Genomic DNA, 23,421 nt, shown 5'->3' with positions numbered 1-23,421 from the left:
TTTACCATTCTCTACAGAAATACTTGGAGTGCCAGAGCAGCAGGGAGTCCAAGAGCAAGTAAATGAATGCAGCAGCGGCGGCCCTCGTTTTCTCTGCATGCATATCCTCTCCACACAACACAGCGAAGCACACAGGCGGCTGAAAGCCCCAACAATCTGTCCATTATCCCTGCATTACAGGGAGACGGCTCCATCCTGTTGCCTTTTGTCTCGTGTCATTTGGCAATGCTGATAATGAAAAAGAAAGCCTCTATTCAACACGCATTCTGTTGGTATTCACACAGCAGTTATTTTTACAGGCTGACAATTAGCCACAACGATTGCACAAAAGGAGGAGGACAATGTGCTGCATTATGGTCGTTTATGATGTTGCCAACAAACGCTTGCTCTCAGCAGACAATGGTCTCGGTTTGAACACTGGCATTTCTCCTGTTTCTGTTTATTCATCCTTTGCTCATGGTTCCTGAAAGACCTGTTTGACCAAAGTAGAGAGCGATGAGGCCAGGTGCTGCTAGTGGCACAGCAGCATTACAGGGTAATAGCCCTGCCTCGCTCCTCACGGCGTGGTGGGAAACTTTTCAAAACCGCCCCACATGAAGTCATAAATATATGTGAGATGACACACAGCAGGTCGCTGTTTTTTTTACACACAGCTGCCTACAATAGAAAGAAAACAGACGGGTTCCTTCTGATGTGTCTGCCTCTCTCTGAAGTTCATTCCCCCTTTATGCTGCAGCCACCAAAGCCAAGCCGACCTATCCCAGTAAAGTGCAGTACAGAGGGACCTCGCTCTGATCACCAGGGATCACCAAGGAGACTGCACGTTCCAGCATGTTGCACGGTGGGAGGAATGAACTGAACCAAACAACAATGCAGGCTGGATGAGGGGGGCCCATTGACGAGCTCAGCTGTTCATCACATTATAAAGATTACACCCTCTGCCTCCCTCTCCAAAGTCTTCACTGGCACCAATATTCCCTATATTCCATAAACAAACTCTGAACATCGCCCCATGATTGTCCTATTTCTAATACGACTTGATCTGTTAACATGGGTGTCTGCCGGAGGACCGCCCAGACTCCTATCTGTCACCACAGTTGATTACACAGACCGGTACTTACACGAAAGCATTACATGACGTCGCGCGCTACTTTTAAAGCGGCCTTTTGGGAAGACTCAGTCAGTTTACTGCGAGCAACACCAGCTGGTCCACGAAGCTCTCTTAAATCTACCAGATCCTGTTTTCAGTTCTACAGAAGGCCCAACACTGCTGCAGGCTACATGGACAAAGAAAAGTCTTCAGAATGTTTCCTCTGAGAGGATTTCACCCATCAGTGCAGAAAATCACATTTGCAGCATTGATAATAAGTCGTCACTTCCACCATGCAGGGGGTAGGATGGATGTTTTTGCAGAAATGATTTATAAACAGGAACATGTTTGTGTGTTTTATTTGATAGGGATAAAATGCAATTAAGAGAAAGGCCATGCGTGCTGTGTAGTTTGCCATTAGGTGATGAACAAAACTGGAAAGAGGTTTAATGTTGGGCATCGTCTCCTCCAATAAAATAGTATTCCTCTTTTTAGTTTTGTTCATTACCAAATGGCAAACCGCCTCATGCTGTATTGTTTCATTTTGCCTAAAATACGAACTTAAGTGCAACAGTAGGCACAAATAGGTAGTTAGGTGTGAATGCAGTAGAAAATGCAGTAGAAAAAGAAACACAGAGGAAGAATACTCACGCTGTTTATGAGTTTGATTTTGGGATCAGGAGCTTAGTGCATGCAACCTCAACTGGCCCTCGCTGAGCAACACTGCGTTCCGTCATGTGCAGGCCTCCGTTGCAGGGAGCCAACAGCGATAAATCACTGTTTCAACTTACCCAGTAATGGAAATGTTTTGTACACTACTAGCCCCGGATTTCATCATTACGCTACAGGCATACAGAGCTGAACGTCTTTATTAGTATCTTGGATTAATTATCCGAGGAGGATCTGGTTGTCCGTGACTGTACTGTGAAGTTCGCCATCGTCAGCACTCGGGGGGCCCAAACCATTTGACTGCTCAACTACTTCACAATAAGCAGCCAGATCCTTAAAGCCCCACCGGTCAGATTGTGAAAATGGGTTCCAGAGCCACAGCTAACTACTTCCTCCTCACTACCTGTGCTTGTGTTAGCCGAGTGCTGAGTCAGCCTCGACTGCACACATCCAATCAGTACAGTCGAATGAAAAAAAAAAAGAAGAAGTTTCGTCCTAATCATGGAAAACAACTATGGACCCAGAATTGTGTTTGGCTAAGACAGTTTGAGTTTGGATTATTGATTGATTGGTTGATTGATGCTGCAGTAGCGGCTGTGCTGTTCTAATTAAAGCTGAATAATTGGGGGTTTGGTTGTAAATCACATGTAAAGTAAAGAGTTGTTTGGCTCTCGCAGGCACTGCTGCTGCTCAGTGCAGCTTTCTCCTCTTTGATTTCGGTCAGCTCATTCCTCCCTCCTGATACACGCTTCTCGTGGTTGATTTCATCAGCAGGTCATCGCTAATCAATGCACCACTGCTGACTGATTCTATCTGCCTCAGTCATTAGAGGTTGTAGCCAGCTCTGGGTTTTGGTAATTGCCGTATGTGAATAATGAGGCAAACAAATCAATATTTCAACAAACACTGAAGCGGTGGATTTAACCTGCATCACTATCTCATGCATTTAAACATGTCCTTGTTTACAAAGCAGTCTTCAGGCATCGAGTCGCCTACGTGTCAGCAATAACAATGTTAGAGTTACTGCACTTTGCAGACAACAAAAACAAAAAAAAGATTCTTACCGTGATTCTCTCATCTCGGTCGTCGATGTTTATTCCTTCTTTTTTCCACGATATAGTGGGTTCGGGATGTCCTCGTGGAGGCTGACACTCCAGCACCGCCGGCTCTCCTGCTGCCACAATCACATCTGCAGGGTTTTGTCTGAAGTCGTCACGTAGAACTGAGAGAAAACAGAAAGAAGAGGAGAACAAATTAACAAAATGTCAGTATATCCTCCTTTAGGGAACACAAAGCAAATCAACAGTTAAAGAAACAGATCATTTAAAAAAAACTGAAAAACAAAACAGAACACCTTGAGCTGTTCCTACATTTAGAAAACCGAAGGCAGCTCGTAAAGCAGCAGCCCAGATGTTTTGAAACAAATAATTAGTTCCGCACAGATGACAAAATGTTAGAAACACATTGCTATTAATTTGCCATGAAAACAGTAACAGCCACTCCAAAATGTGTTTACAGCATATAAAATTGCCAAACAAATGTGGGCTACTGCACACACTAGGTTTATGCAGTTGCTTTTCCATGGCCTACTTGCTCACATATATCCTTACTGTCAATAAGCTTTACAACAGCAATAATGAACAGATATTTGTGCCCATCAACATCTCGAATAGCAATGACCTTCCTCTTTGTTGCTCGAACCACACAGCCCTTCATAAACACACACACACACACTTTATTATACAATGATGAGCACCTCTCCATCATCAAGGCAAGGCAAGTTTATTTGTATAGCACATTTCAACAACAAGGTAATTCAAAGTGCTTCACATAAAACCATTAAAAGCATCAAAACACAGGGCAAAAGAAATGGAGATTTCAAAAACAATTAAAATGCAGAAATGCAGGAAATTGATTAATATATTAATTGAATGTGGTTCAATTAAAGGCAGCAGCAAACAGAAAGGTCTTCAAACTTGATTTAAATGAGCTGAGGGTCTCAGCAGACCTGCAGCTTTCTGGGACTTTGTTCCAGATATGTGGAGCAGAAAAACTGAACGCTGCTTCTCCATGTTTAGTTCTGACTCTGGGAACAGAAAGTAGACCGGTCCCAGACGACCTGAGGGGTCGGGATGGTTCATAAGGTAGCAGCAGATCAGAGATGTATTTTGGCCCTAAACCATTCAGTGCTTTGTAAACCAACAGCAGGATTTTAAAGTCAATTCTTTGTTGGACCAGCTCTTGGATCAGCTCTTCATATCTCCCTGACGGTTCATATTTACATCCCCATGCTCATACACCCGTGCTATCTTCACGTAGATGAGAAGAATCTAGATCTAATCTACCATTGCTGCCTTGCTAAGGACTTTGATATGATGTCATTCTTCTTTGCATTGATTTTCTCCACTGGAGTGCTGTAAAAAGAAAAGATGACACAAATTCCTAGTTCTCATTTGTTGGTACAAATTTGACACTGAATAGATGTGAAGGTTTGAAGAGATGAACTGAGCAATTCGGATTTTTATTTGAGGCTTAATGCAAAATCAAAATTGTGAATCTTTCCCTGCCTGCCTTTTTCAGAACATCACATATCATTACTAACCGGTAGTTGCATCAACGCAGATCAATGGATATCTATTTTTTGAGAGGCAGAGCAACAACATATCTCTGGACTTCATATCTCCAGTGTTACAGATAAACTGGAGGTTTATTGAGAGGGGAGAAAGTAATGAAAAAAGCCACAGGCTCCCTTCTGCAGACAGTGTGCCAGTAATCATTTCCCCAGCTTTGCTGCACATCGATATAAAAACTTATGAAAATAGTGCTTGTAAATTTCAAGCTGAAATTCAGGCCACACACAGAGTATGCAAGGTCAGCGCACTGTGTGAATTGTTGTTGTTTTATGGAAGAGTAATGTGAATAGGCTTGTGCCTGTGTTTTGGGGATGAAGCAGAGCTTTTGCAGTCTATTGTCTCATGGTCCTCAGCTTGCTCTAAAGTCACCTCAGTCACAGATCAAAGTCAGGTTTACCCCAGGACCCCCTTACCTACCGACAGCCAACAGATTCCTGACTAATCCCCTTAAGCAGTAAATTGGACAGTGGCGAGCCCAGATACTGCCCTGTGCTTCTTGTAGCGTGCAATGGGAATCCTGTTCAACAGTAGGAACAAGGTGGTAATAGCTTCCGCAGTCCATTGCTGCATAATCAAACACACACACACACACACACACACACAGACAGCTACGTACAGCTGTAACATTACCGAGCCTCAATTCTCTAAAACAGGAACGGAAACAATTCAAAAGGATTCATCCGGTATTTTGCCACTCACACCGCTTATCAGGAGGAGGTACAGATCTACAGACACATGCACAGATAAATAACGCTGATGTTTGTGACCCCCTAAATCTTTTCTCACACTCCCTCGGATCCAACTCCAACTCAGCGGTGCAGCTGCGTGGCGAGTGAGCTCATTTGGTATGGTTAAAAGCAGATACAGTCATCCAGGAATGCAAACGTAAACACCAAACATCCGATCCATTAGAGCGCCAGCTCCGTCTGAAGAAACACTGTCTCTATTTGTATCAGCAAGGTCAACTTGTTATGGAAATAGTCCAAAATCGAAGACCCAAGTCAGCCCTGGCTCATAACAGGTAAAGAGCAAATGAAATAATTCACATTTGTCCCGCACGGCTGAGCAGAGCTTGTAATAAACGGCTGGGTGAGTAAGTTCAGTCACTTTAACTGTGACATTAAGTGCACACGGTCTCCTCTCAGTGGGTATCTGCCTCCCCCGCTGGCCCTACTGGAAAACTTTCAGCTAACATGCAGATGCATTTGTCCCTCTGGAAAAATAAAAAGGGATGTGTGGGGAGGAAAAGAGGGAAGAAAGGATGCTGTATCGACTAGCTGGGGGCCCGAGGGATAGCTGGCATCATCCAGTGTTTACACCAACAGCGCAGTGAACGCCGCCCCTCCTTAACAGGACGAGCTCGCTGCCCTCTCTCCTCCTCCACACCAACACCTCTTTGTTATAAACACAGCTGAGTGCGGTGCAGCAGACAGCCCCGAACATCTGCGTTGTGGAAAACAAAATCCTCCGGGATGGAGGGAAACCGAGGCAGCCAGACAGTCGGACACAGATCTGGATGAGGTACAAAGCCTGAACCCTTTCTCGCCAGAAGCCCCGTCAGATCCGGAGCTGTGTTGGAATCGGTTGCCTCTGGACCCCCTGGTTTAAATAAGGCATCCAGCATTCCACCTTCCTGTATACATACTGCATAAGGCCCTGCTCGCCTGCCTCCCTAACTGTTCCTGTTGTAGGACCCAGAATATGGTAAAACAATTGGGATGGACAGTCTCTCACGCTGCGTGCTGTCCTAAAAGTGTGTGTGTGTGTGGTCTGTGTTTGGGATAATAAGCCTTTACTCTGTCTCTCTAGTGAGCCTGCAGCTGTCCCCTAGCAGATAATATTTCCTGCACTATTACCAGGGGGCCAAACTCGATGTGTGTGGATGTGTGTTTGTGTGTGGAGAGGGAGATTTTCAGTTTGTGGCTTAATATGTGGAAATGGGTCAGAGTCACAGGTCCCAGCATGAAGACGCCTCTTTGTCCGTCCTGGATTTGCTCAAATATGCTGATGATGGGATGAAACAGAGTGAATATCCGGACCTGGACGGATATCAATACGCTTTGTCAAGGTAAAGGGATCTATTCTGCATCGCATTTCCTCCTTTCAGTAGGCCAAGAACAAAACACATCCTATCTCATCTGGCTGACACGCCTCGCTGCAAGACAAACAAGCTGACAGTGCATAAAACAACCATATCTATCAAAGCAGAGTTTTGGTTTGAGCCCTGCCAAGTCCAGTCTAACCAAAATCCACAGTACTGTTTGATAAATCACTCCCCAGGTCCACAGTAGCAAATTGGAGCTGTGCTGAGGCTAACGCAATTAGCTGCCATCATTTCTTACATCCAAACACTCTATTAAAGGTCAGCTGAGATATCTGCTCTCAGCTCTGAAAGCTCCCAGGTTCATCACCCCCACAGACTATCCTCTGTCCACTCACACACTCACACAAAGGCACACACACACAGGCACATGCACTCTTTTCCTCAGGAAATTGAAAACAGATGTTTAAATGTCAAATTAAAATGAGATTCCCGTGCTGCCCCTCCAACATTAATGAAAATGAAGACTTAATGCCACACACAAGTCTGGGTGGGGAGATCAGATGAGCTTTGTTCTGAGGAAATTAAACCAAGTACAACAAGCTTTCCCTCAAATCTTTGGAAGGATACAAAAACAGACCCACCAGGGAATTAAAGATGTATCAGAAGGCACCCGGAGTCAATCCTGCACAGAGCAGAGCACGGAGCACAGCATGGGTCTCGCCTTTGGCTTTGGATTTTTCCTCGAAACAGAATGGACATGGCTAGCCCCTTAAGGGACACGGAATGGATGACAACAGCAGGGGAAAAGAACCAAAGAGAGTCGATAGAAGATTAGAAGCAAGGGAATAGAAAGAAGCAGCCCCATTTAATGAAAGGAAATCTATCTCTCTTCCCTTTTGTCTCTCTTCCTGGTTTTGTTGTTGTCGTTCTGCTTCTTTTAAACTGATTAAATTCATTCTATTTGCTTTACAAGCTTCCACAATGTCAGGCCTCAAACATCTTCAGATATTACCTGAGGAAATATGGCAGGGGTGCAACAAACACTGAGAAAATTCCAAATGGCTAACCAGCTCCATATGTTCATAGTTACATGTGTAACTGCTTAAAGCCTCAGCTGCAGTGGAATTGCTCCCATTCATTTACTGTCTACCGCCTCTCTGTGAAGGAAAACAAGTCAACGCCTGAATAACAGCTAAATATAAACAGACATGTGGAAATGGATGTTTCAATGCTACTTCTTTGTAAAGAAGACTGTCACATGTGCACATATTCAAATCTACCTCATTGACACATTTATCTGTATTAAAACAAGGCTTACATTGGCTGAGCTCCCCTCCAGTGCATTTCCGCTTACTGTACAACACAAATCCTTTTTCCCCTTCATGTGTGTTGTTTATGCCATCAGCAAAAATCCGCCTGATTCACAGTGCGGCTAAACCCTCCCATATTGATGCTGCTCACCTTGCATCCAGCTCTGTCCTGTGGGACAAACACCTCTCATTCTCTCCCCTCCATGCATCTCCCACTTTGTGTCTACATTTGTAGCATTTGACCCCCTTATCTTACCTCTCTGTTAGCTCACACACACTGAGCAGCTTACACCAAAGACAGGCTCATAGAGATGCTGTGTTAACCCATGCCACTCGATTGCAAAGGGTGATTTGCCAGCGGCGTGCGTACAGCGTGTGTATGTTTGTGTTTGCAGGGCTTAAATATGTAGCTTTGCTGGTTGGTGTGAAGCCATAACAGGACTCCTACTGTATTTTGGAGAACACTACCTCCCTCCTCCCGCTCATTCCCTTGTCCCCCCCCCCCCCCCCGACCCCACCACCAGGGGGATGAGATTGGACACGGCAGGCTCCCCTCTCTTTCTCAATCTGGCTCTCGTTCCTGGGCTCTGAGCTCATGCCCTCTTGCCCACCCTGCAGACACTCGATCCTATCCTGCAGCATAACACTGCCTGGGATAGATGACCATAGATATAAACTTTGCAGCTATGTACACAAACACAAATACAGACACAAAACTGACACAAAGGGAAGTTGTAAATAATACAGGACAATTAGAATAAAGCCGTGATACACTCTCCGCTCCTAAATGTTTTGCTCTTTTAGAATTGAATTCATAGATTGAGCATTTACATTCAAATGCTGTATTGATAAATCATGTAGAAAACAATAGAACCTTTCCCGGAAACCGTGACATTCAATATGAGGTCACATCTGCAGAGTCACGTTGGTAAAAATAAGCTTGACAGCCTAAGTGCCTCGTTCACCGCAAAACACCTTGTGGACACCCGTAAATATGTCAACAAGAGCAGACAGACTATCACCCAGCTGGCCTTTAGGGTTTGCACCTGCACCGCCATGAGGTCATCCTCCAGATTCACATGTGATGTCATGTCACTGGACCCGAGACAGGATGCCCCTGTCAGCTTTATAAACATTGAGAGCTGGAACAACCAACTGTACGAGTCCATGAGTAAATAAACAAAACGCAGACATATGTACATGTGCTCTCAACACGTCTTACTTGGTATAAAAAGGAAAAACACAAAGTTATTGAAAAATGACGATATCTCGACAACCGTTGCTGGTCAGATGAGACCGTGACACTCCGTGCTTTGATTGGCGTCCACAGAGAGACCAGCACATGTGCTACTGGCTGTAGAGATATACAGATACAAATGTAAACCGCGCCATGTAGGGGAATGAATCACGCGGGCCCTGTTGGTGTGTGGATTAAAGCGCGGGTAAGGCGAGGGGGGCAAAGGCATTTACACTGTGCTGTGCCTGGTGATTACAGTCTATACCTGGCACACGCACCAAGTGCAGATGGCTTTGCGGACCTTTCGGCAGCACAGCAGAGGGCATATCTGCACTCACTGTGGCCCAGCGAGGCTGCAGAGAGCCGAGTGCAGAGGGTTCAATCTCAGCGCTTCACCCTCTACGTTGCACACTGCAAGGCACACATGTAGACCTCATGCGCATAAGTATCCAACAGCAATTATGTCTGTACGTAAAGAAACACGTACATAAAGAAACACAAACATGCGCACACACACACACACACACACACCACATAAAGGAAACCATTCCTCCACAGACGCACAGACAGAGAGGCCATTGAGTGCCTGTGTTTGTTTAAATGGTCATAAGTCTTTTCGTCAGGCTTGGACAGAGAGATGGCGTTTGGCGAACACGGCGAAAGGCACAGAGGGCAGTGGGGAGGCAGGTTTATGTGAGTGAGTGAGTGAGTGAGTGAGTGAGTGAGTGACTTGGCACCTCATAGTTCAATAAACAGTGCCTGTGTGATTGGAGTGCCGGGCGAGCAGGACGTTGACTAAAATAAAGAGTGTTTCGAGTGCTGGGACTGCACAGGCAGGAATGTCGGAGAAAAAAAAAAAACAGAGCTCGAGAACGACTCTCTGTTCAAAAATGTCTGGAAAAAAAAGAAATGAATTAAAATCCCATATAATTCTAATAGGAACACCCATCAACATAATGAGAACTGTGTAATAAACATCTGTAAGGGATTAGCACATTTAAACGTAATGACTGAACAACATAGAAAAAAACACTTTTGGATGAGTCAGCTTCACAGATCAGCTCGTACGCGCCGTCCGCATATGAAAGTGATTTCAAGTGCGTTACCTGTTGTGGAAACACGGCATCAAGTTTCCTGGTTACTAAAATGCACTCAAACATGTATAGTTTTCTCATTAGGGACAGGCCAAGCTCAATCAATTATTCCGTTTACACAGCATAGAACTGATGCCAATGGAATACATTCGGTTTCCATCCAGTTTCACAATGCTGTAAAACAATAATGAGGGAGGTGAGGAGACTCAGGTGAATAAACACACTTTACTAGAAGAGAGTTGCCTTTATTTGCAGCACCACCGCAACAAAAAATGACTTCATGACACAGCTATTGCAACAGTCAACACTGAATAACTTAAAAATGTATGCTTATGACATGTCCTCATTTGGCGAGCCAGGTTGGACCGGCCTCTAATCTTGGGTACAAAGATGGGAGCTGTGTGAGTAACTCCTGCCTTCAGTGTTGTCAGTCTTGTTCACAGGTGGAGCTCTTAGGCCCACTCCCTGAGGATGAAGAGGCTATGAGAAGCCCAGTATCATATCTCTCACCACTCACCGCACGGTCTCCAGCCTGAAGGCCTTTGCGTGGAGCAACAAAAGAGCAGATGTAACACTATAGTGCACACACACACATGTACACCTGTACATGATGTTCTCTCATTCTCTGCCTCTTTCTCCCTCTCACACACTCAACACAGGCCGAGGCAATGACTCTCTGTTAGTAGCCCTCAGTGCCGTGTCAAAGGAATGAACCACTTCCCACGTGTATATATACACAAAATGAAATGTGGCTGTGGCATCCAGGCAAATCTTGAAGGCAGAAGAAGAGTGATTTGAATCAATGTCATTTACAGATAGTAACACATCGCAACATTCTTCATGTATGGAAAAGTCAAAAGTGCTCACACAAGCCATAATAAAAAAAGAAATCTGTGTGTCTGCATGTTGGTTACAACTTTCTCTTGGCATACCATGCAATTATTATACTGTATATTATTACTATATAACTGTAACACCTGTCAGTATGTTTCTCCTAATGAGTGCATCACTTTAAGGACTTCTTTCTACTGAAGAAATAGTTCCAATTAAACTGCTGACAGTGTGTGCTGTGGATTATCCAGAGTAATGGGAACATTGATTCTGGAAGAAAGATGGACATCTCAAAACCTGGACATAAAACCAGTTATCTCCATGGACTTGGGAAAATATTTATTCTATCTATATCTCTATCCTCTTTCTCTGCCTCTAAATCTTTTACTCTTTTCTCACTGCGGCTCTCTCTTCACTGTCAGTGTTCAGCATTACTAGACTGTGGTAGTCCGCCTGAGTCTTCACAGTGTAATAGGATTTCACACAACGCAGTATATGCAGATTGCACATTTGTCACCATATGACGTTCATTACAGTAAATCCCTTTACCTCCAGAAAAGCAGGCATAAGCACGCCGAGAGCCGTGGAATATCTTTATCCACTCGTTCCGTAATCCCGCTTCGTGTTTTACACAGCTCTGTTCAATTTGTGTCAGTTTTGTTTGCTGACAATCTCTCACTGTGAGCTGCCCTCCCGTCTGTGTGGCCCCACAAGCTAACCCTCTCCCAGCATCTGCAAAGATGAGGGCTTATTAAAACAATCTTCCCAATTAACATTCCAAGCCCCTGGAGCCCCACCAGCCCTCCCCTGGTCCTCCTCCACATCTGACCCCTCCTCGGCTCTACAATGACAAAGAGGCTGTGTGGGACCAGCCACGGGACCCTTGGATATGACTGGCCTGAGAGGGGGATGTGAGGCAACTTGTTTTTCTTCCTGAGGAACCGAAATCTGTGCGGTTATCTGTTTTTACACGTGTGTTTGTTTGTGTGTTCATCTGTGTGGCGTGTGTGTGTATGTGAGAGGAAAAGAGAGGGTAGAGAGAGGGATGTTACATGAATTGGTAAATGAGTTACCACCGGTCAGGGCGGCGCAGTCATCACAAACGCTCCTAATGCGATGTGACACGCAATGATATGGGTTCATTTGCACAGGGTGGATAGCACATGATCCCAGGCAGGAAGGAGTCCTGGAAGAGGAGCCTGTCAGCTTGCTAACTCACACCATCAGAGAAATTACATTCATAAACACAGCACACTTTCCCGCAGAGTGCCATTTGACCTGGCTCTTACCCCCATCTGGGCATATTAGAACACAAACATCTGCTGCAGATCTTTTCACTTCTCTATTAGCCTGAGATCTCTCGACCAGATTACAGGACGCTCCCCAGTCTCTCGCTCATCTTCCCAAAACAAAGATATATCACCGACGAACAGCGGAGGCTGATACAGTGTTATCCTACAATGGTGCTGTGCAAACCAGGGCAGGGGGCTGGTGATGAGACCTCTTACAATGACTGTGGGTCTGGCTTCGCTTCATGTCAGAGATAATGAAAATTAAACGCGTTACAAAGCTTCTGCTTGCCTTAACTCGGCTGGGCCTTCCAGTGGGCAAGATTTGGGTGGTAACATTCGGAAAATCATCAAAAGTAAGCTTGCGTTTTGATATTTTTTTATCTTCAAAACCCCTCAAAAAAACAGCTTATTGATGCCAACACTTTTCCAACGTAAGTAGCTCGCAGCACAAGCTCTAAAAGTAAAATCTAGAGAGAAAGTCAGCAAGTTCACATCACTGACCTTGTACCTTCAGGCCTCCCTCTAAAGCCACTCCCCCCAAAATGATATTCACCAATGTAAACAGCGTAAGCAGCTTGTGGAAGACTGGGGATGTGCAGTGAGTACAGGGGCAGAGTGCACGTAGGTAGACAGGCAGGTTTGCTCGTTCGATCTTTTTATTCAGGACGAATAAAATGATTGGAGGGATTAATAACTGACACAGAAATCTGATTTCTGGGTTTTTTTTCAGAGCAATTGATTCATTGATTGTTGTCGGTTATGCTGCCATTCTGTTTGGGTTACACTTCATTAATGCATACTTAATGAGATCCAGTGGATGTGAGGTGTGAGGACGCTCTCTATTTAAAAATATTTAGGCTAGTGAGTTCCTTGAATCCAACCTGCAGCCCTTTGCTGCATATTGTCCACTTCATATCTATCTTCAACTGTACTGTTTAATAAAGGCAAAACAGCCCCAAAAGCCTTTGCAAAAATAAAACTGATTCAAAGCAGAAGAGTTAAAATCCTTCCATTGTAAATTGGTGCAATGGAAATCTTAGCCTAATATATGTTGTTTACAATGAAAGTCGAATTTGATAGAGGTTTAGGAAACAGAGGAGTGAGCGATTGTTGTGGAGAACAGCGAGTCTCGGTCGGGACACGACCATAAACTAGGATTACATCAGCGGCTGTTGCGGAGATGAATGGGGAAGAGTAATATGATAGCAGCAGTGTGGGGGGAAACAGGCAGGCACAGAGGAAACTGGGGAAGGAAAAAACACAAGGGGATCCAATGTAATGTTACAGCAGACCCCTCAGTCTTTCGTCATGGCCACTTTCATTTCCAGCACGCTGATCCCTCTCCAATCACTTTACCAGGCACAGGGGAGACAGCGAGAGGCAAGAAAGGACGAAGAGGGACGAAGGAGGAAAAGGTTGTAGCGGTTGAGGAAAAGTTTGGAGGTGGGGGGGGGGGAGAGACAGAGGTCCTCCAGAAATATAGGGCACAGGAATGTTAAAGAGGGGGTGAGACAAAGCAAATAAGGGCACTGGGATCCAAACATGTGCTGCAGCTCCAGAGGGGCACATCTTTCTCTGATCAGTTGCCGTCCCCGTTTCAATGGTTTCCACATGGATCCTAAACTCTCACAGATGGACCCGAGGAGATGAAAAGATGCCCATATCCCTATCTAGGAGGGGATCTGTTACAGTGGGAAGAGATACCGAAAAGACCGGAGCGAGGGGAATGCCGTGACAGATAGTGTGCCAGAAAGAAATCGAGAGCTGAAATATCATCTTTAGCACTCGCTCACCGCGTGAGTGTGCATGCCTAAGTGATCATTGCCAAACTCTTTGGAGCTATAGCTTTTCACTACATCTGTCAAGTAGTCCAACATGAAATATCAAGCATGGCTGATGCCAAGGAGAAAGTGTTGTATGTGTGCCAGAAATTACCCTGATCCCTGTGAAATTGACACTGTGTAAGGTTTCAGAACTAATGCTAAGCCCTGGATTTTCCATCTTTACATTTTCATTCGATGAGTCACAGACAAAAGAAAGGTTCCTTCATGGTTTTTTATTCTTCTTTGTTTTATGGTATACTTTGCTACTGTTCATGGCGGGAACATCTTGGCGAGCTGATTTATGATCCCTCTCCCCACGGTATAAAGCCAAGCCAAGCAACGGGGGAAATTTAAGGCTGTACCGCACCAGCGCTGCTCAGAGAGGACTCTAAAATATCTACTCGATTTATAGAAGTGGGAGAGAAATCTTTTTCTCTTCTGAGGCACTGCTTTCCTCTTGCTTAGACCCCCTGAGTTCAAGCTTGGCAGTCTGACGAATAAAGAGGAGTGTCAAGGTGCATATACTGTCGAAACATATTTTGTATGGTTATTTTGGGTTTTTTTAAACAGTATTTCTGCTTTAACGTTGACACAGCCTGTCCATTCCAAGTCCATCTTCTCCATTGTATTATCATTGACGACGCTCTACTTTTTTCAATGCCATTCTCCGGTCAAGTAATTTCTGTCTGATGAAAAGCAACTAACTCCGACAGCTGCCCATTGAAATCACATCTGCTGAAAGCATTTTTACGTTAGTAATGTAATGTCGTGATGTCTGTGTAATGTAACACAACATATCAGAGAAAAATGTTCTCAGAGATGGCGGACAACTGCTGGCTTAACTGGGTGACATTTAAAAGATAATATGAAGTAACGGTGTCACATCTTTTCAATCCCATCCTCGGCTGGCTCTCTCTTTAACACAGTTGGTGATGGATCTGCAAAACGTCGACATCTGAAAAATGAATATATGAACACCTAATCATGTTGAAGAAGCTTCCTCTGGCAGTTAATCCTCTTGGGAAGAAGACGTGCCTTGGCAAGGATGGTATGAAACCTATCAAATGTACAATATAATCAACTTATTAAAGATCAGCCACTGGCATGTTTAAATTTTCTTTTAATAAGGGCAAGTTATCCTCCTGGTTCTACTTTCTATTTGATTTTCTCCTTTTCATTCCTCTGTTACCCAGTCTGCTGAGGCTGTAAGTACAAAACTCATATTTATTCTGACAATGATATATATATATATATATATCATTTTTTTTGCAGCGAATAAGCTCTGAACCCTGACCCTCAAATCTTATCTCTCCTCCTCTACTGCACTGTGTTTTGCTGAGCAGGTGCCTACAGTGACAACCGCCAGAAGGAGCAACCTCTAGTTCACCCCTTCATAAAAAATCCTACTCAAACATGCAAAAGAGGAGCCCATCTGGGGCAGAGGAGGGAGGCGGAGAGGAAATTTAAGAAATGGAGGCGAAACAACAGGCTGGATGATTTGGAGGATAAGGGAATGCAGGGTAAGTATTGGGGAGGGTGAGATGGGGGCAGATGTTGAGTTTTTCTCCCAAAGGGGGAGGCAGGAGTGCTTGAGATATATCTTCTGCTATATTCAAAAACAATGAAAGCGTCAGTATGATGACACACATTATAATGCCATACAGAACTTGGCTGCTGGACGCTTGGCTGAGATAGCTGTGTGTGTCCGCCTCCGAGTTCCACACACAGTGTTGAGGGAGCGACGGGTTCAGTGTGTGTTTGAGGTCAGTGGCCGTGTGTACACACACAGCAGTGTGTTAAGAGCGGCCGGGTTGTGTGGTCAGTGGTACATCTGATTAGCACCTGCTGACCCAACCGGTTCACCGCACTCACTCGGAGCAGCAGAGCTGGGGGTGTATAACAAGCAAGCCTGAAAGCAAACATGAAACACTCTCCTGTGCCAGCAAACAAATGCTCCCCTGGATGAAAGAGTATGAGATCAACAAGCCGGGCATAAAACCCCCAAAACCATCATCCTCTCCCTCAGTATCTCTTCAACAAATTGAACAACAGTACAGATAGGTCAGGACACGGCGAACAGATCAACTCTTCCCAGCTCTCCTGAGATAAGACATGCCGAACGTGCCTCACATGGGAACACAATTTACCACAAAATGCTGCCACCGCCTCCCCCTCTGAGCAAATCATCAAATAAATCTATGTTTAGTTTCTGCCAGGCCCAACTATGCCAACAAAGCCTTGATAAGAGTGAGTGCAGCTAAAAAAGCTACATTGTGCTCAGCAAAGGGGAAAAAGCAAATCAGGGAGAGGATGCGATCGGACTTGCTGCTCCAGAGCAGCGCATGAGGGTGTTCAGTTTGTTGTGGGGAAGAGCAAAATAAAACAGTTTGCGTCATACGGGTGAGACCTGCCTGGGAGCACAGGTCATATGGGTGACTTCTAGAAAATGTTCCTCCACTAGCTCAGTTGAGCATCGTGTTATATTCTGCCGGGGTTGTAAGGGACTGGAAATATCCCAGCATGCACGCATTCTAAGGCTAATGCGGCAATCAAATATTGGTCGTGCTGGTCCGAGACAGTGATCGTCTCAAAATGCAAAAGAAATATTGTGTAGATACTAGATCATCAACATAACACGGATAGCCAGACACTTGACACTTTCCACCTGAATTGCATATTTTTGGAATACAGGTTGAAACTCAAGCCAAATTCTGCCAGACAAAAAAATCTGCTAAACACTGCACATATTTTAAAAACTAAAATGATCTTCCCCTGCAAGCAATTGGATCTGAACGCAAAGTTTAGCAGTGGTTACAAACCCCTATCCCTCCACCCCCCTCCGTTGTACCAGAGTCAACATGCCCTCTATTGTCTGAGTCCCCACCATGTTGTCTCTATCTGGGAGAGATAGCATCTCAGCAAGCCGTCTCTGTGGAGCTCTGTGGCTTTCCTGAGACCGTCAGAGCCTGTGGGAGGCAGCACACCTGCACAACAGACAATAGCAGTGGCTCGTATAGACTCTGCCAGTCTTTGAAGTGGCGATGGATGTGAGCTCAATACCTCAGGCCCCCTCTTTTATCACGCATCACTCTGTGGTTTCAGCATGCAGCCTTTGTGATGAGAGATGGCTTTGAGATGCGTCGACCAGAGCTTTTCATGACGTTCAAGTGTTTGGTTGACCAGCCGTTCTACAACAGAAAAAGGTGTTCACATGAGACGTACATAAAGATTACGAGGATGTCTGAGGGGCTGCGGTGCACTTCCACTGCGGTCTGATCGGCCAAATTTTCATAGCACAGTTAGTTGCCGTGGGGTCGGGTATCAAAACAGAGACAGTGAAAATATACAAGTGAGGGAGAGACAGATCATGGAAGATGACCCGGAGGCTGCAGTATGTTTAAGTTGGGGAGGGATAACACCACAGACAGAACTTTACATTCCACTCCAGAGTACCACAGCCACATCTAATATCACTTCCTTCAGTCGGTGGTGTCAGCCCACTGTCTAACAGGCCTCATAAGCATAAACTAGCTGTGAAATATGAGATCATAAAAAGCAGTGGCTTTTTCGATTATGAACTATATATGAATTATTCAGAGGCTATACTGATGGCAATATTTTTTCTCCCCATCCTCCTGCTTCAATCTCTGTCCCATAGTTATCTCTGCTTTTTTTCTGTATTACTGCTGCTCTGATTTTCTCCATATATCAATTTTTTTCTCCTCATCCCTCTCCCGCTCATTTCCATCCTGTGGGATGAGCAGCGCTACTGTTCAGGGAATATCTGGGAGGAGGAAAAAAACAGGAGCCGTGTCTGGAAAACAAGGGAGTGTAACGGTGTGATTGACTGGCGCTAAAGTGGACACCTCACTTCTTGACAGGGCTACAACAAAGGCAAGTGAGTGGAAACCTTGACTAGTAAACAGAGACATCCCCAGCATGCCAGACGCTGTTCCAGTGGCAACTCTGTCATCACCTGGCTAAAAACTCGTCTGTGTTGTCCTTACAATCCCGGTGTCTGACCCTCTATCTGTCACCATCTAGTTTATTATCCCTCCTTAACTATACACCATCAGCCCACGGCCTCAGGATAATACATCTCTTACTTTACATCACTGTGGTTTACTTTGCTTGCCTAAGCGTAGTACTGTTGGGGCCAACGGGGAATAGACCAGTCAAAGAAGTGCATCTCCTCTCAGTGGGGACAGACAATGTGTCTCTGCATAGTGACGAGTAATGATCTCTCTGGGGTTCTCTGCCTCACCGCATCTCATACATACATGCATACGTTTCACTGTGCCTACTGCTTTCTAGCCATACAATTATGTGTGAAAAGAAAGAAAAGCAGACAGTTCCTGTTAACGATCCAACTGCATAGCCCACTGCCGATGTAAGTGCTCCATTCAATGGCTACTACAGGACCTTAAAGGGACAGTGTGTAGGATTTGGTGGGATCAATGTGGTTGCAAATTGAAACAAACTGAATACCCCTCCGCTCACTCCTCCCTTTCAAAGACTGCGGTAATATGAGCCATGATGTGTACCACGATTTTGCAGCTAGCAGTTTCCCAAGTGTTTTGGGGGATCTACCGTGGCCTCACGTAAAAGCATGGCAGGTTCTATCTGGAGCTCGTGTTTAGTTTGTCCGATCTGGGCTACCGTACAAACATGACGGTGCAACAGGGCGGAGTCCGTGAAGAGGACCCGCTCCCTATGTAGATATGAAGGGGCTCACTTTACACTAACAAACACACAACTACTATTTGTTTTCGGTGATTATACGCAAATGGCAGTTTTGAATATTATATTCCATTTTTGATAATATATTCCCCAAAATGATACACAGTGGCCCTTAAAGTGGCCGTTCAATTTAAGGAGGATTGGGATTAATGATCACATTTAAAACTGTAGACTGACTTCTCAGTGGTGTTCAGTTTATACTGTGAGCAAAATAGCCAAACGGTTTGAGTTTGGATATGTACTCCATTCTCAATACACGCTTGAATACTGTTGAACATGTAAAAAAGGCTTTTTCTTTAAACTTCTTAAGAGGAGTTAGGATGCTAAAGCTCTATTCTTATGGCAGGAGACTGCATAAAGCACATGTTCTGAGATCAGTGAATATTTTCTTGGCCAACTTCCAGTTACACATTTTGAGTTGTAACTTAGGTTGCATTATATGGGTTAATCAAACATTTCAGTTCCCAAGTTGTCTCTGTGTCCTCCCTCATACGGTGGAAGTGAACACTGGGCCAGCTGTTGGTTATCACTGTTGATTTGACCTGAGTTGTGCTCTCCTGTACCCTCAATGTGTTTCATCTCACTCACAAAAACATGATCGTGGTGTGCCGGTCCAAAACACACACACACAGTGCCGTCCACGGAGGAGAATACAATCCATGAAAACGTAATTTCCTGATCCAGAGCACATTTCTTTCCTCTTTTCTGTAATAACTAATGAGAAAGAAAATGAAATAACCTCTAAAGCATGACATCCATTCACCAAGTAGGCCACATGCTCTGGTTTTCCCTCTGTTTCATCCAAACCTTCACATGCACATTTAAGCATGCAGACACTCACTCACAAACACCACACAAGTGCAAGCAGGACACTGGGTGCACCGCTGCTCGTGTACTCCAAAATTAAGTGCTTTCAATGAGTCATCCCCACCGCTACCAAAAGCCGTTGTTTAGAACGGCTGAAGAAAGGACCCGGCGGTGATCAACCTGAATGGAGTAGTAAGAGCAATCCATGGCCACTCCACATGAGATAGAAAAGCAATGCCCAGGCTGAAGAGGCCCTCCACCTTCTCATCTGTCCACTAAAAGCCCTCTGTCACTGCTTCACGCGTGCATCCTCACCCACCCACGCCCCATATAAGCCCACAATGAGCCCTGGGCTAATGCATAAAACAACACAATTAAAGCCAAAATGGACAACTCCCCACTCCAGTGGATGAGCATGCACGAGAGCACTCACTGTGCTGATGTGCTTGTGCTGATGTGAGTTTGACCACTCTTGCATGCGTGTTGTGTGGGTGCGTTGTTGTGTGTTTGGTCTGAGAAGCAGAACAGAGTTGACAGCTCCAGCCAGCAGTAGCCCTTTGACCTGTGGTCTGAAGGGCTAGCGTAAGAAGGCAGCGCTGGTTTGCAGGAAGTTCTTCCCTCTGGCACAGAATCCTTGGCAGGTCACCATCAAACACAAAAGCCACAGGCACATGGACCGGGTCCAGGATGCCACGCTTGGTTTGAACTCTCACTTGAGAAAGAGGAAAGAAAAATTATTTCCCTCGAGAAAATCTTGGACGAAAGGGAACTGAGGAACAATTCAGCAGTGTGCTGCACTGGAGTCAAAGAAATCTAAATCAGATTTCCGCTCTAACAGGCCAACCTCAGCTCACAATGATGGTTTCACAGAAGCAATATTTGCTTCCAACTACACTTTAAATTGCAAACACAATGGCCCATTTGGTATAGCCCTGATATATTGGTCTGCTGTCTTTTTCTTTGGGCCAAGAAGAAAATCATTCTTGGTTTCTGTGCTGCCTTGCCATTCCCCACTTCTGTCACAGCTATTATTTCATGAAATCGGAGTCCTGGTATTCTGTTTCTTTTCAATTTCCTTTTTCTGCAAAGACCAATCGTTCCCTTCGCCCATATCAACCACATCTTATTGCACAGCGAAATGTGCCAGAAATATCTCTGGACCAAGAAACAATCTCAAAGATACATTCATTAAAATTTCCATTTCAAAATAGAGGGAACGAGCTTTGCTTTCTCTCAAAAACACAAAGCCAATCATTTTGGGATATCAGTCTGCCGTCGTTCTACAACGCTGTATTATCTGTTTATTTACTCCTCTGAGAGTGTTTGTGTTTGAGCAGCACTTGTTTTGGACAGACAACATGAGCTCAACAGACTACCAAGGAGTTCCTGACAGCGCTCCCATCATTTCCTTTCCACAAAGATAATATTCACTCTAATGTAGACGAAGAGAGAAGCTAATTGACCTGAAATCAAAGCTAATTGTCTTCCATTCAGCCTCTTCCTGTCCAAGAGCAGAACAGACACTGGGGAAATATTCCATGGCCCAACTCACAGAATACCACCAACAAACAAGCCTAATCAGCAGTGGGAAGTGTAACACTGGACTGAATCTGCACCTGCAGGGCGTAGTGAACCCCTGGCTAAGCTACTGGGTACAGACGCCCTGACCTCTGTTTGCCTGCATGCTGCAGGCTTGGCTGATGCATATCTCCTTCTCTGGCAGTTCCCACCATAAAGCCTCATTCAAACTGCCATACTTCATCGCAGGAGTTACCCTGAGACCCGCCCCCAACTCCCCATGGATCATTTTCTAGATTTCTTTCCGGCATAATGTTGTAACGCTTCCTCCTCTGTGTATGTGTGTGTGTGAGAGATTGAATTCACGCTGGGGAAGAGAGGGATGTCCCCTTCAATTTTTTAAGATCTTATCATTGTTCTTTAACTTTGACAATTTCAATTTGACTTGACTCACTCAAATATTTATCTTGACAAAAAAATAAGCATTCAATTATTGCCACAATAGCAATGAGCTTTATGAACAGCAGTAAGATGACTTTTAAGATGTTTTCCAGCCCCGGGTTTAGCCTCTCAGGTTTTTTCAACTGCAGGAGGGAGCTTCAGAGTCGGTGAGTGTGGCGCTTTAATTGATGCGGCGATAGAGTCTGATTCATGTTACATTCTACAAGGAGAGCCATGAAGTATCCGATGAGACCCTGGGCAGGGTTACATTAAAGGCATTCCCGTGAACCCTCAGCACTCCACAGCACAGGATCCCGGTCTCTGTTTCTCCCTTCCAGACAGATGCCAGAGTCATTGTTTTTTCTGAGCCTGCTTTTCAGAGAGAAAACCCGATCTTACTGGCTACCAGTGTCACCAGTGGCCCCCCGTCCTCCCCTGTCATTCAATCCCATATCTCCTCCTTTCAGGAATGCACTTCAGTCACTCTTTCTTATTCTCCCTCCCTCTTCTCACCGGACCGTGGTGCCCTAGGCAGTCTGGGGGCAGTGTGTGTTTGGCTGTCCCAGATCTATTCATCCTCTCTGGTGAAACGGGATACAGTGACCTCCTCTGTGTCCGGTGGTCTCCATCCCAGGCTCCTGTCTGGTAAGTGTCATGGATCGAGAACCTGTGAGGGGAGGGGAAGGTAACTCGATGGCTGGTCAGGAGACAAGCCAAGAACATGAGCCGGTTGGGCACCGCAGAGAGACGATACTGGATCAGAGTGAATGGACCAGCAGGAATGTTCTGCAGCGAGTTCATGTTAATGCCTCAAAACTCAGAGCCATCTGTTGTTCTGTCATTGTTTGACTCCCTCAAACAAATCAGTGGAGGATAACCAGGATCCAAACCATGAATAGCAAACAATGCTGTACTGTTCCTCAGCGATGGATAGGATATGTACCTAAATGTGTCCATTTCTTTGCCATTTCAACACCCGGTGACACACTTTAGCGCTGGGAGGAAACCGCTCGCTTCCAATTAACGAACAAAACTCGGGGCAATTACAGGAAGGGTTCCTCCATTATGAAAGGGGAATATATGACACCCCCTACAATGAGACATGACAACCTCTCTGCACCTTACATTAGCATAATGTACATTTACCACGTGAGACACAATTTGCCTGGAAAATCTTTCCCCCCACAGGTTTATTATTGGGTTTGTGTCCATTAGAAACAACTGAATTACCATCTCAATTGACTCACCATACAGTTTAGTCTTTGAAAGAGTAATTGGATCCATTAAAGCAGGAAAAATTGCAAGAGACCGTAAGATCCATGTTCTTTTGTCTGCACGGTTTGTGTCTGTGTGCGGGTATGTGTCAGGGGATGTGTGTGTAAATGCCGGTGCACGCCAATTCCTCTGGACTTTTTTTGCTGCGGTAGCAGAACAATTGTTAATTGGGACCAATTAAGATACAATTTCAGGATTTTATTTCGTATTCCTTACATCGTACAGTTAATGACAATTCTCAACAGGAGCAACACTGAGCTGACATTTTAACGTGGCTGTCTATCACATGAGTGCTTCTGGCGGTAAGCACTAGAAGATAGAAGACTTTCTGTGATATTTATGCAAAATCACTTCACAAACACATTCTCAATGTAGTTTTAAATCTAGTCATTTGTATATAAAAGGTTAAAAACATCAAACTCCTATGATTTTATTGTGTTTGATGATCAGCTGCTGTGTCATTACTCAGTGAGGATTTTTCTTTCAGGGCTATTGTGTGGTAACACACTTGTGTTATCTGCTAGCTTGCAGAAGACAAAAAGTGGAAAAAACAAGAGCCGGCAATATGTAGGATGATCCATGGGTAGACTGGTCACCTGTGTTTAATAGCTTAGCGA

At 44.9% G+C, this 23,421-nt stretch overlaps 1 protein-coding gene across 1 annotated transcript in view; it reads right to left on the bottom strand.

Moving 5' to 3' along the window:
• robo1 (roundabout, axon guidance receptor, homolog 1) overlaps window positions 1–23,421 on the bottom strand; it is a 130,639-nt gene that overhangs the window by 40,373 nt on the left and 66,845 nt on the right. The window contains exon 3 of the mRNA XM_079272101.1: window positions 2,824–2,981. Within this exon, the coding sequence (XP_079128227.1) occupies window positions 2,824–2,981 (158 nt within the window). The remainder of the gene's footprint in view (window positions 1–2,823; window positions 2,982–23,421) is intronic.

The sequence above is a fragment of the Melanostigma gelatinosum genome (genome assembly GCF_949748355.1).
Source record: "Melanostigma gelatinosum genome assembly, chromosome: 7".
Classification (NCBI taxonomy): Eukaryota; Metazoa; Chordata; class Actinopteri; order Perciformes; family Zoarcidae; genus Melanostigma; species Melanostigma gelatinosum.
Note: the sequence above shows the minus strand (reverse complement) of the source record. Positions and strands in the feature narration are given on the sequence as shown.